General features: G+C 43.9%; 1 protein-coding gene across 1 annotated transcript in view; it reads right to left on the reverse strand.

The window, feature by feature from the left end:
- Positions 1–18,773, reverse strand: part of LOC132762930 (gamma-aminobutyric acid receptor subunit beta-4) — a 56,991-nt gene that overhangs the window by 20,848 nt on the left and 17,370 nt on the right. The window contains exon 3 of the mRNA XM_060756181.2: positions 14,168–14,235. Within this exon, the coding sequence (XP_060612164.1) occupies positions 14,168–14,235 (68 nt within the window). The remainder of the gene's footprint in view (positions 1–14,167; positions 14,236–18,773) is intronic.

Here is an 18,773-nt window from a genome sequence, read left to right on the forward strand (position 1 = left end):
ACAAGACACCTAATAACCCGATGTATGTCCTTCACTCAAAAAATATGATTTTGTCATTTGGAAGTTGTAGTTGCTGGGATTTATAGTTCACCTATAATTGAAGAGCATTCTGAACCCCACCAACTATGGAATTGAACCAAACGTGGCACACAGGACTCCCCTGACCAACAGAAAATACTGGAAGTGTTTGGTGGGCATTGACCTTGAGTTTGGGAGTTGTAGTTCACCTACATCCAGAGACTACCATGGACTCAAAAAATGATGGATCTGGACCAAATTTGGCATGAATATTCCATATGCCCAAATATGAATACAGATGGAGTTTGGGGAAAATAGACCTTGACATTTGAGAGTTGTAGTTACTGGGATTTATAGTTCACCTACAATCAAAGGGCGTTCTGAACCAGACCAACTACAGAATTGGGCCAAACCTCCCACACAGAACCCTATGACCAACAGAAAATACTCAAGGCTATCCAGCCCAATTCCCTTCACTAGGGCAAGAAAATGTAATCAAAGCCCTCCTGACAAAGAGCCATCCAGCCAGAGATATAGATAGATATGATTCACACACAGAGAGAGAGATAGTATCATAAATTTGAAAGGGACCCCTGAAGAAGGAAAATTATATGTTGCATGTTCCAGGTTGGGCAAACCAGACAATCTCCACATCAACACTGACAAAGAAACAGCAAGAAATACTGTTTACCCACAAGCATAAAGACATGACATATATTAGAAACCAACACTTTCTCATTACTTTATTTTCCAGATCAACAGAATGGGCCACAGCAACGCGTGGCAAGGGATAGCTAGTACATAACAAAATTCAATAATTACATACATTTAAAACATTAAAGGAGCCTTCTAATCAAGGTGAAAGAAGAAAGCGCAAAAGCCGGGTTGCAGCTAAACGTCAAAAAAACCAAGATTATGGCAACAAGAATGATTGACAACTGGAAAATAGAGGGAGAAACCGTGGAGGCCGTGACAGACTTTGTATTTCTAGGTGCAAAGATTACTGCAGATGCAGACTGTGGCCAGGAAATCAGAAGACGCTTACTTCTTGGGAGGAGAGCAATGTCCAGTCTCGATAAAATAGTAAAGAGTAGAGACATCAGACTGGCAACAAAGATCCGCCTAGTCAAAGCCATGGTATTCCCTGTAGTCACCTACGGATGTGAGAGCTGGACCTTAGGGAAGGCTGAGCGAAGGAAGATCGATGCTTTTGAGCTGTGGTGTTGGAGGAAAGTGCTGAGAGTGCCTTGGACTGCGAGAAGATCCAACCAGTCCATCCTCCAGGAAATAAAGCCCGACTGCTCACTGGAGGGAAAGATACTGGAGACAAAGTTGAAGTACTTTGGCCACATCATGAGGAGACGGGAAAGCCTAGAGAAGACAATGATGCTGGGGAAAGTGGAAGGCAAAAGGAAGAGGGGCCGACCAAGGGCAAGATGGATGGATGGCATCCTTGAGGTGACTGGACTGACCTTGAGGGAGCTGGGGGTGGTGGCGGCCGACAGGGAGCTCTGGCGTGGGCTGGTCCATGAGGTCACGAAGAGTCGGAGACGACTGAACGAATGAACAACAACAACAAAAACATTAAATCACACTAATCAATTAAAATCTGTTTCTGTTTCAGTAACAGCCTGGTGGCCTTATCTGAGCCGAATTCTGTAATTAGAGACTCCATCAAGCATGTCCATAGTCCATTTCCATAGCGATTGTCATCATTGTCACTGTCATTGTCAACAAGATTACTCGAAGGCCTGGTCCCACATCCACGTTTTTAACTTCTTTCTAAAGGCCCACTTATGCATAGGCCGTGATCTCTCTTTTACGGGTGAACCCAGAAGGTGGTGGAATCTGCCTGTTTGCTTTATTCTGCCAAAGCTTGTTGCAGAGAGATAGTCATTGAATAATAGAGTTGGAAGAGATCCCATGAGCTATCTAGTTTAACCCACTGCCGTACAGGAAAAGCACAATCAAAACAGCCCTGACAGATGTACATACAACTTCGGTTTAAAAGCTCCCAAGGAAGGAGCTTCCACCAGACTCTGAGGCAGAGAGTCCCACTGCTGAACAACTCTTCTCACAGTCAGGAAGTTCTTCCTAATGTTCAGGTGGTCAACTCCCCTGTTTAAGGAGCTCCATTGGCTGCTGTTTATTTTCCGGTCCCAATTCAAGGTGCAGGTACGTACCTGCAAAGCCCTGAATGGTTTGGGACCTGCCTACCTTCGTGATCACATTTCCTTTTATAAACCTACATGATCCCTTCGATCTTCAGGAGAGGCCCATCTCGCGCTCCCGCCTCTATCGCAAGTGCGATTTGTGGGGACGAGGGAGAGGGCCAACGCAAAATACTGGAAGGGTATCTGAGCACTGATGGGGTTGGGGGGCATTTAAGATTCCCCCTGGCACTTCCAAGCCATTAAATGCTAATCAAGGTGGTCAGTTGAAACATTCACACCTAGCTCCAGCAGACAAAAGTCCTTTGTCTCACTCTGGTCATTCCACAGATATACAAACCCATTTTCCTACTTCCAACAGACCTCACTACCTCTGAGGATGCTTGCCATAGATGCAAGTGAAACGTCAGGAGAAAATGCCTCTAGAACATGGCCATATAGCCTGGAAAAACCTACAACAACCCAATAGACATGTACATTAAAACAAATTAAAAACAATAAAACATTAAAAAAAACAATTTTAAATTCACGTCATCCGAGGACATAGTCATTATTGCATATAAGTCTACTTTACTTATTGCATAGCACTATTGGCCAAAAGCTTGGCCCCAGAGCCATGTTTTTACTTGGTCAGGAGGGAGGAGGCTGACCTGATTTTGCTGAGGAGTTCCACAGCTGAGGGGCCACCACTGAGAAGGCCCTGTTCCTCGTCCCCACAAACCACGCCTGTGAAGGAGGTGGGATTGAGAGCAGGGCCTCCCCAAACAATTTTAATCTCTGAGATGGTTCATAGAGGGAGATACGTTCGGACAGGTAAGCAGGGCCGGAACCATTCAGGGCTTTATAGGCTAAAGTCAGCAATTTGAATTGTGCTCTGTAGCAGATGGGCAACCAGTGGAGCTGGCGTAAGAGAAGGGATGTCCTCTCTCTGTACACTGGCTGCCACACGTTGGACCACTTGAAGCTTCTGAACAGTCTTCAATGGCAGCCCATCTTGTACCCATTCTGAGAGACCCAAAATACTCAGCATGTCCAGTTACAAACTCTGCTGGAGACTGGTTCAATTTTAATTGAACTAGTCTCCCTCTTTTCCAGAAAGAGGGGCAATCACCAGGGATTCTATCTATAACCCACCACTTTTGGGTTTTGGCCTCCAGGCTGAATCTTCTCATGTTTTCTGTGAGATGGGGGACAAAGAGTTCCTAGAGCCTACCTGATGAAGGTACAATGGCACTGCTGATCCCAGCCTCGTTCTCAACCAGAAGAAGCTGAAAGGCAGCAATTATAAAACTTGGGCTCGGAATATGGAAATGTACTTAACTACAACAGAGCCCCCGGTGGCATAGAGGGTTAAACCACGGAGCTGCTGAACTTGCTGACCAAAAGGTCAGTGGTTCAAATCCAGGCAGTGGAGTGAGCTCCCGCTGTTAGCCCCAGCTTCTGCCAACCTAGGTCAAGGTATTCCCCTGACATTGTCCAGTCATGTCTGACTCTGGGGGGTGGTGCACATCTCCATTTCTAGGCCAAAGAGCCGGCATTGTTCATAGACACCTCCAAGACCATGTGGCTGGCATGACTGCATGGAGTGCCATTACCTTCCCGTTGGAGCGGTACCTGCTGATCTACTCACATTTGCATGTTTTCAAACTGCTAGGTTGGCAGAAGCGGGGCTGACAGATTCGAACCTGCGACTCTTCGGTCAACAAGTTTAGTAGCTCAGTGGTTTAACCCACTGCGCCACCGGGGGCTCCTGCCAACCTAGCAGTTTGAAAACATGCGAATGTGAGTAGATCACATTGAGTCGCCGAAAGGCTGAGAAAAGCAGTATACAAATACAGTAAATACAAATATAGTAAATAAATAAATAATAGATCAATAGGTACTGTTTCGGCGGGAAGTTAACGGTGCTCCATGCAGTCATGCAGGCCACATGAACTAGGAGGTATCTATGGACAATGCCGGCTCTTCGGCTTAGAAATGGAGATGAGCACCACCCCCTAGAGTCAGACACGACTAGACTAATGACAATGGGAAACCTTTTCTTTACTCTACTGCCTGGCAGTAGACACCGCCTTAATTTATCACATTTGGGATTTAAGCAATGCTTGTTTGCAATATGGGACAAGTTAATTATTGTTTATTTATACCCCGCCACCAGGCCCGTGGCCAGGATTTTGATTCGGTAGGGGCTGAGTTTGATTGGGGGGGGGGGCTGAGGATCTACCCTAGCAAACCTTTTGTATTGTTATCCCAATACCCCCATGCATATGGGATATATTGAGTATGGTGATCAGATCATGATATAAATAAACATAACAGTTTAAATAATGTACCTGTAAGGCCTTCTCATGGACCACCCTGAGAATTTGGGGGGGGGGGGGCTGAAGCCCCTCAAGCCCCCCCCCCCCCCCCACCAGCTACATGCCTGCCCACCACCATCTCCCCTCAGGGATTCAGGGCGTTTAACATGAGGCCAAGCCCGACAAATACAATAAACAAATGAAATACATACAGCAAAATAATAATTCGAATTAAAATTAAATTAAAATAATATACCACCATAAAAATAACAATAACATAAAAACAATAAAGGAAAGATCAACACAGTGGGATATAACATCAGATATGAAATGGAATAATAGTTACGGACAAGCAGAAGCGCCCAAATATTGTGCAGATTATGATTGCAAAATTAAAGAGCTCTCAGTTTTTGAATGAATAGATTAACACGTTTATGCCTATAGAACTATTCTTCAACCTCCTGGACAATCTGTCTCAGAACCCTGGAAACTTGGACTGTTTATGGCCAATCTTCCAAAGTATTCCTCTTCAAATATGGATGCTCCAAGAGACAAAGGGGCTATAACTATTGAAATACCAATGGCTAAACTATTGGGCTATTAGCAGAGGCCGACATCATGGAGACTGCCTATGAACGATTGAAGGCCTCAAAGCACAGAAGAATTTGATTGCCCAGATGAAAAGAATCTGCAGCCAATGATTCCTTGCTCTCCAAGATCATTCAGCATCATAAAGGCTTTTTTTGTGTTAGGAACGATTTGAGAAACTGCAAGTCGCTTCAGGTGTGAGAGAATTGCCTGTCCGCAAGGACGTTGGATGCCTGGAAGTTTTATCATCCTGTGGGAGGTTTCTCTCATGTCCCTATATGAGAAGCTGGAGCTGACAGGCAGGAGCTCACCCCACTCCTTGGATTCAAACCACTGATCTTTCAGTCAGCAGTCCTGCTGGCACAAGGGTTTAACAAGGGTGTCTCCACCACAAAAGGCTAAGAATCATAGAATCAAAGAGTTGGAAGAGACGTCATGGGCCATCCAGTCCAACCCCCTGCCAAGAAGCAGGAATATTGCATTCAAATCACCCCTGACAGATGATCATCCAGCCTCTGTTTAAAAGCTTCCAAAGAAGGAGCCTCCACCACACTCCGGGGCAGAGAGTTCCACTGCTGAATGGCTCTCACAGTCAGGAAGTTCTTTCTCATGTTCAGATGGAATCTCCTTTCTTGTACTTTGAAGCCATTGTTCCGCGTCCTAGTCTCCAAGGAAGCAGAAAACAAGCTTGCTCCCCCCTCCCCGTGGCTTCCTCTCACATATTTATACATGGCTATCATATCTCCTCTCAGCCTTCTCTTCTTCAGGCTAAACATGCCCAGCTCCTTAAGCCGCTCCTCATAGGGCTTGTTCTCCAGACCCTTGATCAACAGAGGCCAGCAAACAACTAACCCTGGCCATCTAAGATTTTAGCTCCGAAGGCAGTGAAAAGAGCAGCCAGGTATTGAAAAGCAGTTGCCGATCACAAACCAAGGCTATCAGACAATGACCAATCACAGCGAATAGACCAGGCAGAAGCTTGGAGGCAAAAATTCAACCAGCAAGAACCTGATCCCATTTGATGGAGGAGCCATGGTTTGATCAAGTAAGGAACAGCCTGCCGATTCTTCCACAGATTGGACAGAAAGCATGTCTGCAAAAACCACTTGTGTTTACAAAAGGAGGGATTGGGGGGGGGGTTGTCTTTGCTCCTGGGGCCAAAGGACTAGAAAGGGTGGTCCCAGGCATATCAGCTCTGGTTTGAGGGGCACACATTGGCACAGGAGCCAGGCACCTTTCCCAGTGGTGTCTCCATCCACTGACGCACTGTAGGGCCGGGTTTGCTTTCGTTTGCAGGTTTTAATTGCCAGAATGAGGTTTCAGCACAGGACAGATTAGTCAATCTTGCTCCTGCTGCTCTTCAGTGGGAAGCACTGGGTGGCCAGCCTGTAATGTGGGCCTGAAAACATGCCATAGCATTGGATGACTGGCCAGCAAGCAATAGTGTTCCTTTCTGAAATGGGCACAAGGTGCCAGTCTCTCAACCCCCTCCTCTCCCCACTTGTGTGTGGCTGCCAGACACCAAGGTCCCCCTGCTTTGGAGGTGCAGAAGGGGCATCTGAGACCCCCCACTTCTCTTCAGTTTGTGTGGGAGAGAGGGCCCCCCTTCCCATTCCTCTATAACAGTGTTTCTCAACCCAAATGTTGGCACACAAAGGCATGGGCATTACTTGTCCCCGGGGCCAAGTGGCCCTCGGAAATGTCAAAAACCGGACCCTAAACTCTAGAGCAGTGTTTCTCAACCTTCCTAATGCAGCCACCCCTTAATACAGTTCCTCATGTTGTGGTGACCCCCCAACCATAAAATTATTTTCGTTGCCACTTCATAACTCTAATTTTGCTACTGTTATGAATTCTAATGTAAATATCTGATATGAAAGATATATTTACATTCCCTGGACCAAATTTGGCACAAAAATCCAATACAACCAAATCTGAGCACTGATGGGGTTGGGGGGGGGGGGGTGTCATTTGGGAGTTGTAGTTGCTGGGATTTATAGTTCACCTACAATCAAAGAGCATTCTGAACTCCACCAGCAATGGAATTGGACCAAACTTGGCACACAGAACTCCAATGACCAACACAAAATACTGGAAGGGTTTGGTGAGCATTGACCTTGAGTTTTGGAGTTCTAGTTCACCTACATCCAGAGGGTACTGTGGACTCAAACAATGATGGATCTGGACCAAACTTGACACGAATACTCATTATGCCTAAATGTGTACACTGGTGGAGTTTGGGATTAATAGACCTTGACATTTGGGAGTTGTAGTTGCTGGGATTTATAGTTCACCTACAATAAAAGAAGATTCTGAACCCCACCAACAATAGAATTGGGCCAAACTTCACACAGAACCTCCATGACCAACAGATGATTCTATATTTTCTGATGGTTTTTGGTGACCCCTCTGACACTCTCTTTCGAACCCCTCCCCCCGGGTTGAGAAAGGCTGCTCTATAATGAAGTGCAGAGGGACTTTGAAATGATGTTTAGAAAGATCAGGCGCAGAACTATAACCAAGTCCCTGGCGAAACCTGGCCCTTGCTCTCCTTCAGCCCCTTTGATGCAGAGAGGGAGGCCAGGACCCTCCCCCCCCCCCCCCCCCCGCCCCACATACACAACTAGGATTGCAGCCATAACCAATACAGCAGGAGAAGCAGGGAGCTGTTCAGCACTGAGCAGCCCCATGATCTGTGCTTGGATTCAGCCTTCCATTCCTACTGTTTGGATTGCTCTTTGGGGTTTTCACTCCCTCCTGGAGTTTGCTATGCTGCAATGTCGACTTTTTCGGCTGATTCCCATTTCAGATTCTTGTTGTGCTTAACAACAACAACAACTACTACTACTACTACTACTACTACTACTACTACTTTATTTTTGTATCCCACCTCCATCTCCCCAAAGGGACTCAGGGTGGCCTATATGGAGACAAGCCCGATCAGACATAGATAAAAAACACAGTGCAATAAAATGTATAAAACAACATCATAAGCAATATCAAACAACATCAGAAACAACCAATAGCCTGAACAGTAATAAATACTAAACTTGGAGGGCAGGTGCTTTCTCCATCTCCTCCTCCAAGATGTCTGAGACCCAAGAGAAATATAAGGTGAGGATCTCCAACTCTGTCAGATTGTTGGACTTCTAAAAGGTGACTAAAATGATCAAGTGGCAAGAGAACAAGCCCTAAGAGGAGAGGCTAAAAGAGCTGGGCATATTTAGCCTGCAGAAGAGAAGACTGAGAGGAGACATGATGAGGGCCATGTATAAATAGGAGTATAATGTTTATATCCAGGGAAGGTATGCTACTCATTCTCTATTTTGCCTTGGTTAGATCACACCTGGAATATTATGTCCAGTTCTGAGCACCACAATTGAAGAGAGATATTGACAAGCTGGAATGTGTCCAGAGGAGGGCGACTAAAATGATCAAGGGAGAACAAGCCCTATGAGGAGCGGTTTAAAGAGCTGGGCATGTTTAGCCTGAAGAAGAGAAGGCTGAGAGGAGACATGATAGCCATGTATAAATACATGAGAGGCAGTCATAGGGAAGAGGGAACAGGCTTGTTTTCTGCTGCCCTGGAGACTAGGACACAATGGAGCAATGGCTTCAAACTAAAGGAAAGAAAGGAGATTCCACCTGAACATGAGGAAGAACTTCTTAACTGTGAGAGCTGTTCAGCAGTAGAACTCTCTGCCCCGGAGTGTGGTGGAGGCTCCTTCTTTGGAGGCTTTAAAACAGATCCTGGATGGCCATCTGTCAGGGGTGTTTTGAATGTGATTTTTCTGCTTCTTCGCAGAGGGTTGGACTGGATGGCCCATGGGGTCTCTTCCAACTCAATGATTCTATGATTCTTTTAGCCAACTAAAACCAACCATTTGGGTCTTGTTCCCTTTACATTTCAGCTGAGCAAAAATCACTAAGTGCCTAGCTTCTCCATGGAGAGGTCCTGGGAGCTGGGTGGCAGCGTTATTCACATCTTCCCTTTTACTTGTGTAGCTTCTGCTACTGGCTTTTGCCTCCCTGGACAAAAATCTCTTTTCCAAATCTGCTTAGAAATAGCAGGCACAACATGCTACCTTGCTTTATGCAGGCAGGCTGTTCTGAACGAACTGGTCATGGATATTTTTGTGTGTTTGGGTGAGGAGAGATACAGTGCTAGGAAGAGCCACCAACCTGCACAAATCATGCTGACCCTCCTCCTGCTACCACCAACCAACATGGCTGATTTGCAATATATATATTTTAATTAAATATCTTATATATATATGCCCCCGGTACAGTGGGTTAAGATGCTAATCTGCTGAATTTGCTGACTGAAAGTTTCAAATTCAGGAAGTGGGGTGAGCTCTCACTGTTAGCCCCAGCTTCTGCCAACCTAGCAGTTTGAGAACATGAAAATGTGAGTAGATCAATAGGTACCGCTCCAGAAGAAAGGTAACAGCGCTCCATGAAGTCATGCCAGCCACATGACCTTGGAGGTGTCTACGGACAACGCCGGCTCTTAAGCTTAGAAATGGAGATGAGCACCACTCCACAGAGTTGGACATCACTAAACTTAATGTCAAGGGGACATCTTTACCTTTTCAAATATACTACATTATATGAACTGCATTATATTACTCAACTGACCATATAATGCATTGTAGATGGGTCCCAAGACTCTGGAAACAAGGGTTCGATTGGGTGACACTCTCTCAGCCTCAGAAATCTTCTTGAAAGGTTCACTTTAGAGTCACCTTTACCTTTACTATAAATTCTTATAAATTATATATTATATTCTTTGTACAAATAGAAACAATAGTGCTAATGCAACAAAACTACAAGGCATCAATGAAATCCAACACAGTAGATGCAATTTTAATACATTATGACAAATTGCAACACAAACTCTCAAACCATCCTATGCTGCAAGAACTTAACACAAAGACGCAGCTCAAGATCCTCCTACAATGGAGCCACAACTCCCCAGAGAGAGAGAGAGAGTTTCTCACTGATGGCTGCACAGCCTTTGCATTGAATGCACAAGTGAACCGAGAGAACCCAACGTGAATGGACGCACAACCAAATCTGCACACGCCTCGTCACATCCGCACACATGAGGCACCGCAGGCCCAGCTGGGCTCCCACAGCCTTCTGCTTAATGCAGCCGTTCCCCATTTGGACGGAAAGGTCATGCTGCTTCCCTGAGGGAACTTACATGTGCGTAAGACCTCACCATAACTCTGGCCACATGTGGTAGGGATGGAAAAAGTGGATTTCCAGTTTTAAAATACTGCTATGGACTGATAGGTTGGCTGAAACAGGCCTGTGGCCTGATCCCACATGGCTCTTTCTGGTGATCCACCCTTCGACTGCTAAAGGCCCATTGAAGAAACTGAGCAGATTGTGTGTAATGTGGCTGAAGCACCTTTGGAAGAGAGGTTTGTGCAAATGGCGTTGGCGCTGGCGAGACCCTCCAAATTCTTGCTCGATATCAGCGTTTCCAAAACAGGGGCAGTGAAACACCTCTAGGAGCTACAGCAAGGCACCTTGGCCAGAAAAAACTGCCACACAATCAAAAATTGTGGCGCAGCTGGCTGAGTGTCAGCTGCATTAAGATCACTCTGACCAATGGAGAAGGAAATTGAAATATACATACTCGGTAGCATTAAAGGAGAACTGGTTAAAGACCTTCCATAGGTGGTATATGACCGCTCATAAGCTGAGTTTAATGTATAGAAAATATCCAAATGTATGCTGGAAATGTAAAAAACAAACAGGAACCTATTTCCACATGTGGTGGACGTGCCCAGAAACTTCCAAATACTGGCGGACTATACAAGAAGAAACCGAAAAAAATCCTAAAAAGAAAGATTCCACGCAATCCAGAGTACTTCATCCTAGGCCTTACAGATAATGAATTAAATCTAAATAATAATGAGGACGTCCTGTTCACGTATATAATTACTGCAGCACGTATAATATTTGCGAAACACTGGAAGGAGGAGCAGATCCCAACTGTAGATCAATGGTTAGAAAAACTATTAGATATAAGGGATATGGATAAATTGACATATCTCCCGAGGAACAGCTCTGGTAGTCCAGTGAAACAAACAGACTGGACATGTTTGGAGGATTATGAGAAGAGTAAAATTGATAGATTATAAGAAAACTAACTAACTAACTAAATAAATAAATAAAATCTGAAAAGGGGAGAGTCACATATGGCAGAAAAAGAAATGGAAGGATCCAAAATTAACTAGGGGTCTCTCCCTGAAGTTAAAGAAAATTAGAAGACACCGTTTTATGACCGTTTGGAAACAAAAAGGAAGTCATCTTTTAACCTGTTTTGTCTTATATGCAAGTGTGTTGGGGTGATAGTTAGTGTAGTGTGTAGAGGTATGTATGTTTTGGTGTAGATGTGATACCTGTTGAAATTGTACCCTCCCCCCCTCCCCTTCCCTCCTCCTCTCCTCCTGTCTTTTTAATGTATTTTGAAAACTTAATAAAGATCATTTTTTAAAAAAGATCACTCTGACCAAAAGGTCATAAGTTCGAAACCAGCCTGGGTTGGAGTGGGTTTCCAACCAATTGTGTGTAGCCTGTTGTTGACCGTTGCAACTCGAAAGACAGTTGCATCTGTCAAGTAGGAAAATTAGGTACCACCTTAAAGTGTGGGGAGGCTAAATTAACTGATTTATGAGGCCATAAAGAAGACTCCTGCAAAGCATTCCAGCGGGGAAGCATGCGGGGAATGCGGAAGTGCTTCATTAGAGTCGCAGATGGACGATGAAAGCGACAGCTCCCCTGGTGGCCAGAAAAAAGTTAAATAGCCTCTGTGTATGTCTGTATATGTTTGTATGTCAAAAATTGGCATTGAATGTTTGCCATATATGTGTACACTGTAATCCACCCTGAGTCCCCTGCGGGGTGAGAAGGGCGGAATATAAAAGCTGTAAATAAATAAATAAATAAAAATGGAAGTGACACCTTTCTGTGAAATGTCTCTCCCCAGAATCTTGTAGAAGGCCTGTGGAGGGGCCATTGGGGGGGGGGGGAGCAAGTCTGACAACCAGGCAACAGGGACCAAAGCCCACCCTTTCTGCCTTTCTCAGAAGATGTCATAGTCCAGAATCACCTCTGACTTTAAATGGCACACTAGCTGGGTAAAATCAGCAAGCAGTTTATTTAGGAATATATGTAGCCGAAGCAGTAAAAAGTAATCCACAGTAAAAAGTAATCCAATTGATATAAAAGAAGACAGGAACAAAGAGACCAAGGAAATCCATGAAACTAGGCACTTGAATCCATGAACAATACAGAAGCATATTCCATCGGCTAAGCATGAGCTAGGCAGACCTTGGTGCTGGAAACTTGGCATTAATCCAGTGTTGCTTCAACTAAAGCAATTGTCCCTCTCAAGGCATTTATAAACCCTTCCCTGACTCCAAAACTGCTAGGAATGGATTCTTCATCAGTTTTGGTTTACTATCTAACTTCTGTTGAAGTCCAGCTGAGCGTCTTGATTGCTGTCTCTGTTTACTTCTTTTCCTATTCAAGATCTTGCTTCCCTCATTAACTCCTTTACCTGGTACCTCAGAATCAACTTCATTCTCAAAGAACTGACTAGATAACTGCGGCAAAAAGCCTTTTGCAAGCCTGGGGCCTTGAGAATTTATTTATTTATGTATTTATGATATTTCTATCCTGCCTTTCTCAAACCCGAAAGTAACTCAAGGCAGCTTACAACCCGGCAGCTATTTGACGCCGTAACAATATACAGTATAAAATTTAAAACATTTAAAACAAATTTATACAATTATACAATAAAACCATTGAAAAACATATAAAACGAATGCCTTCATGGTTCATCTCATTGTCCAAAAACATCGTCTGAACCATTCGACAATTAAGTTCCATGTAGATCCATGTTTGTCTATTGCACTGTGTTTCCAAAGGCTTGTTCGAAGGCTTGTATTTTCCTCTGAATGGTCAGGAGGGAGAGGGCTGATCTAATATCCCTAGGGAGGGAGTTCAACAGTTGAGGAGCCACCACTAAGAAGGCCCTGACTCACATCCCTGCCAGGCATGCCTGTGAAGAAGATGGACTGAGAACAGGGCCTCCCCAGCCAATTTTAAGCTCCTAGATGGTTCATAAGGAGGGATACATTCGGACAGGTAAGCTGGGATGGAACTGTTTAGGGCTTTATAGGTTAAAGCCAGCACTTTGAATTGTGCCTGGAAGCAAACTAGCAGCCAGTGGAGCTGACATAACAGAGAAATTGTATGCTCCCTGAGTGCCGCTCCAGTGAGCAACCTGGCTGCCGCCCGCTGAACCATTTGAAGTTTCCAAACAGTCTTCAAAGGAAACCCCACATAGAACACATTGCAGTAGTCTATACGGGATGTAACCAGTGGCCAAGTCAGACTTCCCAAGGTACGGGCGCAACTGGCGCAACTCAGGCCTCTCTGGCCTCACATCCCCAGACACAGAAGGCAAATCAACATACCCATTCTCAACATCAACATGAACACCATTCCCATCATGAATATTGACATGAACATTAGACACAATCACAGGCTGAACAGCCTAGCATACAGCAAGAGACAGATATGGGATGACTGCACAGGATGGCATTTCACAGGATGGCCACATGTCTGTCGCATCTGCTATCCTGACTCCATCCCTGGATGAGGTGTTTTGGGCACAGGAGGCAAGAGAAGGAAGGATCTCCTACCCGCCACCCCTTGTCAATGCAAACAATGGCCAGAAAGATTGTGGAGGACAGTGGGGTTTCATCTGGACCAGCCTAAGAAAGAGGAATCAAGACCTTCTGAAACTCATCAATCCAAGAGGATCCGATTCATCCCCCTTGAGATCCCAAGCATAGTAGCTTTATGGGGATGGGGCAGGGGTTCAATTGGGCCCAAAGAAAAGGGGTTGCTCTGTGCTGCTCCTTGTTGGACCTCCATTTGTTGAATAAGCCAGATCATTTGGAAGCCCCAGAGCACAAAATCCAGCTTCTGGGCACTTTCCCCTCACAATCCCCCTCACAATCCCCCCACCTAGCCCCCCTGGATTGTCATTTCGCCACTACTTACCATGTTGACTTCAGAGATCTGATCAATGCTTGAGATGTGGATGCTCATTCCCACTGTAACAGGGTTGCCTGAAAGATAAGGAGGCAGGATTAATTCCAGTATATGCATAATTATGCATGTGCATAATGAGCCTATAAAGCAGTGTTTCTCAACCTGGGGGTCGGAACCCCTGGAGGGGTCACGAGGCAGTGTCAGAGGGGTCACCAAAGACCATCCGAAAACAGTATTTTCTATTGGTCATGGGGGTTCTGTGTGGGAAGTCTGGTCCAATTCTATCACTCTTTGGATTCAGAATGTTCCTTGATTGTGGGTGAACTATAAATCCCAACAACTACAACTCCCAAATGTCAAGGTCTCTTTTCCCCAAACTCCACCAGGGTTCACATTTGGGCATATTAAGTATTCATGCCAAGTTTGGTCCAGATCGATCACTGTTTGAGTCCACAGTGCTCTCTGGATGTAGGTGAACTACAAATCCCAAACTCATGGTCCACCAAACTCACCAAACCCTTCCAGTATTTTCTGTTGGTCTTGGGAGTTCTGTGTGCCAAGTGGTTCAATTCCATCATTGGTGGAGTTCAGAATGCTCTTTGATTGTAGGTGAACTATAAATCCCAGCAAGTAAAATTCCCAAATCACAAAACCAATCCCACCCAACCACACCAGTATTCTAACTTGGGTGTATTGGGTATTTGTGCCAAAGTGATCCAGTGAATGAAAATACATCCTGTATATCAGATATTTACATTATGATTCATAACAGTAGCAAAATGACAATTATGAATAATGTTAAGGTTGGGGGTCACCACAACATAAGGAACTGTAATAAGGGGTCGCAGCACTACGAAGGCTGAGAAACACTGCTATAAAGACTATAAAGCTCTAAATGATTCTGGCAGAGGTTTCCTGTCCGAACATATCTCCTCCTACAAACCACCGCAGAGATTTAGATCTTCTGGGGAGACCCTGCTCTCGGTCCCACCTCCTTCGCAAGCACAACTGGTGGAGACAAGAAACAGGATCTTCTCAGTGGTGGCCCCTCAGCTGTGGAACTCCCTCCCTAGTGACATTGGATCAGCCCCTCCCTCCTAGCCTTCAGAAGGAGAGTAATAACCTGGCTCTGGGACCAGGCCTTTGAAGAAGCAATGCAATAATCTATATAAATAAAAATGTAATGTTCGTTTGTGGGATTAACAGAACTCAAAAAGTACTGCACAAATTGACACCAAATTTGGACACAAGACACCTAACAACCCAATGTATGTCCTTCACTCAAAAAATTGATTTTATCATTTGGGAGTTGTAGTTGCTGGGATTTATAGTTCACTTACAATCAAAAAACATTCTGAACCCCACCAACGATGGAATTGAACCAAACTTGGCACACAGTTCTCCCATGACCAACAGAAAATACTGGAAGGGTTTGATGGGCAGTGTCCTTTGGTTTTGGAGTTGTAGTTCACCTACATCCAGAGAGCACTGTGGACTCAAACAATGATGGATCTGGACCAAACTTGACATGAATACTCCATATGCCCAAATGTGAACACTGGTGGAGTTTGGGGAGTATAGACCTTGACATTTGTGAGTTGCAGTTGCTGGGATTTATAGTTCACCTACACTCAAAGAGCATTCTGAACCCCACTAACAATTGAATTGGACCAAACTTCCCACACAGAACCCCCATGACCAACAGAACTGTGTTTTCTGATGGTTTTTGGCGACCCCTCTGACACTCCCTGGTGACCCCCACAGGGGTCCCGACCCCCAGGTCGAGAACCACTGCTCTACACGAATACTCAATATGCTCAAATGTGAACACTGGTGGAGTTTGGGGGAAATAGAATCTTGACATTTGGGAGTTGTAGTTGATGGGATTTATAGTTCACCTACAATCACAGAGCATTCTGAACCCCACCAACGATAGAATTGGGCCAAACCTCCCACACAGAACCCCCATGTGGGCCATAGCAACGTGTGGCAGGCGACGACTAGTATAATATAATTAGAATATGTGCAATGACTACAGAATGGACTCAGACTACTATTTTTCGATGGCGTAATTTTAATATTGAATGCAATTTTTACATTTTTAAAATATGGATTCATTTTAATTCAATGGCTTTTAAGCTTAATGTTGTATGTGTTTAAGGCATTGAATAATTGCCATATGTAAGCTGCATTGAGTCCACTTTGGGGTAGAGAAAGGCGGGGTCCAAATAGGATAACTAAAGAATAAATACATAAATACATAAATACATAAATAACTAGGGTTTTCAAAAAGTTTTGATACATGCTTCTTAGATGATAAAGGTTTTGGGGAATCAGAGCTCTTAGGCTCAGAAATAACCCTCAGTTGGGGTGATTCCACCATAAATATAGCAAAGTTCCAGAAGCAAACTTCATGACCAGGAGAAACTTGCATGTGATGAGCTAGGATACGCTTCTATTCCTTAGGATGGCACAGGATTGCAGAGTCAGAACTTTAGGTTCAAAAATATTTATTGAAGTAAAACAAATACATTCTACATAGAAAAGGTCTTGGAGCTAACCAGCTTATTAAATGTCATTTTCTAAAGAGATAAAAGGGTACCAATTCAAGGTACCCAATTCAAGGGCCCAATTCAAGGTGCTGGTGCTAACCTACAAAGCCCTAAACGGTTCCGGCCCAAAATACCTTGAGTACCGCATCTCGGCCTACGAGCCCACGAGGACCTTGAGATCATCCGGGGAGGCCCTTCTCTCGGTCCCGCCTGCCTCACAGGCACGCTTGGCGGGGACTAGAGAGCGGGCCTTCTCGGTGGTGGCCCCCCGGCTGTGGAACTCCCTCCCTGCTGAAATTAGACAGGCGCCTTCCCTCTTGGCCTTCCGCAAGGGCCTGAAAACCTGGCTCTTTGAAAAGGCCTTCAATTAAGTGCTATGCTTTGGAATGACCACCGGAATGGACTATGACTACGAGATTGATTATGACCCAAACAAGACGAAGCGGATTTTTAGTTTAATTAGCTGTGTGTTAGTAAGATGTGTGTTATGGCTCTGAATTTATTGTAATTGTTGTCTTTATGTTCTATGTTCTGTACACCGCCACGAGTCGCCTTCGGGCTGAGAGTGGCGGTTAATAAGTGCAAATAATAAATAAATAAATAAATAAATAAAAAGTGGAAAAAATCAGTGCAGCTACATTTTGCCTAGAGAGAGAGGCAAAATGCGTCCTCACTAGAAGGAAGGAAAGGCAGAAGAGACAATGGTGGTGAATGGACACATGGCCAGCCCAGGGCAATAAAAATACCTTTAAAAAGGAAGTTCCCTCACAGAGATTCCATTGCTTCATCTCCAAAGGGGGAGGAGACATTGGAAAGGAGGAAGAGTTAAAACAAACCTCTGAGGATTCCTGCCATAGATGGAGGCAAAACGTCAGGAGAGAATCACAGAATCATAGAGTTGGAAGGGACCTCTTGGGGCATCCAGTCCAACCCCCTGCCAAGAAGCAGGAAAATTGCATTCAAAGCATCCCCGACAGATGGCCATCCAACCTCTGTTTAAAAGCTACCAAAGAAGGAGCCTTTATCACACTCAGGGGCAGAGAGTTCCACTGCTGAATGGCTCTCACTGTCAGGAAGTTCTTCCTAATGTTCAGATGGAATCTCTTTTCTTGTAGTTTGAAGCCATTGTTCCATGTCCTAGTCTCCAGGGCAGCAGATATATAGATATATACAAGATATATATAGATACAATACATTATATTATTAGCATAGTATAATATCAGTGTTATATATTACTATATTGTATTATTTATTTATTTATTTATTGACGGTGTTTATATGCCGCCCTTCTCACCCCGAAGGGGACTCAGAGTGGCTTACAAGATATATTTTAAAACAATATATTATATTATTAGCATAGTACAATATCAGTATTATATATTACTATATTGCACTATACCATTATATTGTAATATTATTAGTAATCTTACATGTAATGTCAATATATAATTATTATTTTAATATTGTATTATTATTAATAGTATTATATTGTATTACATTATAAAATTATAAATATTATATGTATATACAATATACTATATTATTAGTAATATTAATACTAGACCATTATATTGTAATATTAATATATTAGTAATATATTAATACTAGACCATTATATTGTAATATTATTAGTACTACATGTAATATAAAATATATATTATAATATCATATTATTAGAAGTATTATATTGTATTACATTATAATATTATAAATATTGTATGTATATAGAATATATTGTATTGTCTTACATTATATTATATTATATTATATTATTATATTATATTATTAGCATAGGTTCCTAGTGTGCTTTCTTAGACACAGCCATGCAATCTGATGGAGGGCGCACCTAGCAGTGAGAGTAATATAAGCCCCTGTTTGGCTTCCTGTGTGATGCATACTAGATTACTAGGTATAAGGCCTGCAAGAGTTTGGGGGGGAAAAATAACTGAAGTGCAATGGGAACGAAGATGGTGACGCTGAAGCTCTGTGCTGTGAACTAATGAACCTCCAGCCCCAGCCTGAGGACTTTCGAGTCTTGCCGCCACAAAGTGTTCTTTCCTTTA

The sequence above is a fragment of the Anolis sagrei genome, chromosome 10 (assembly GCF_037176765.1).
Source record: "Anolis sagrei isolate rAnoSag1 chromosome 10, rAnoSag1.mat, whole genome shotgun sequence".
Taxonomy (NCBI): Eukaryota; Metazoa; Chordata; class Lepidosauria; order Squamata; family Dactyloidae; genus Anolis; species Anolis sagrei.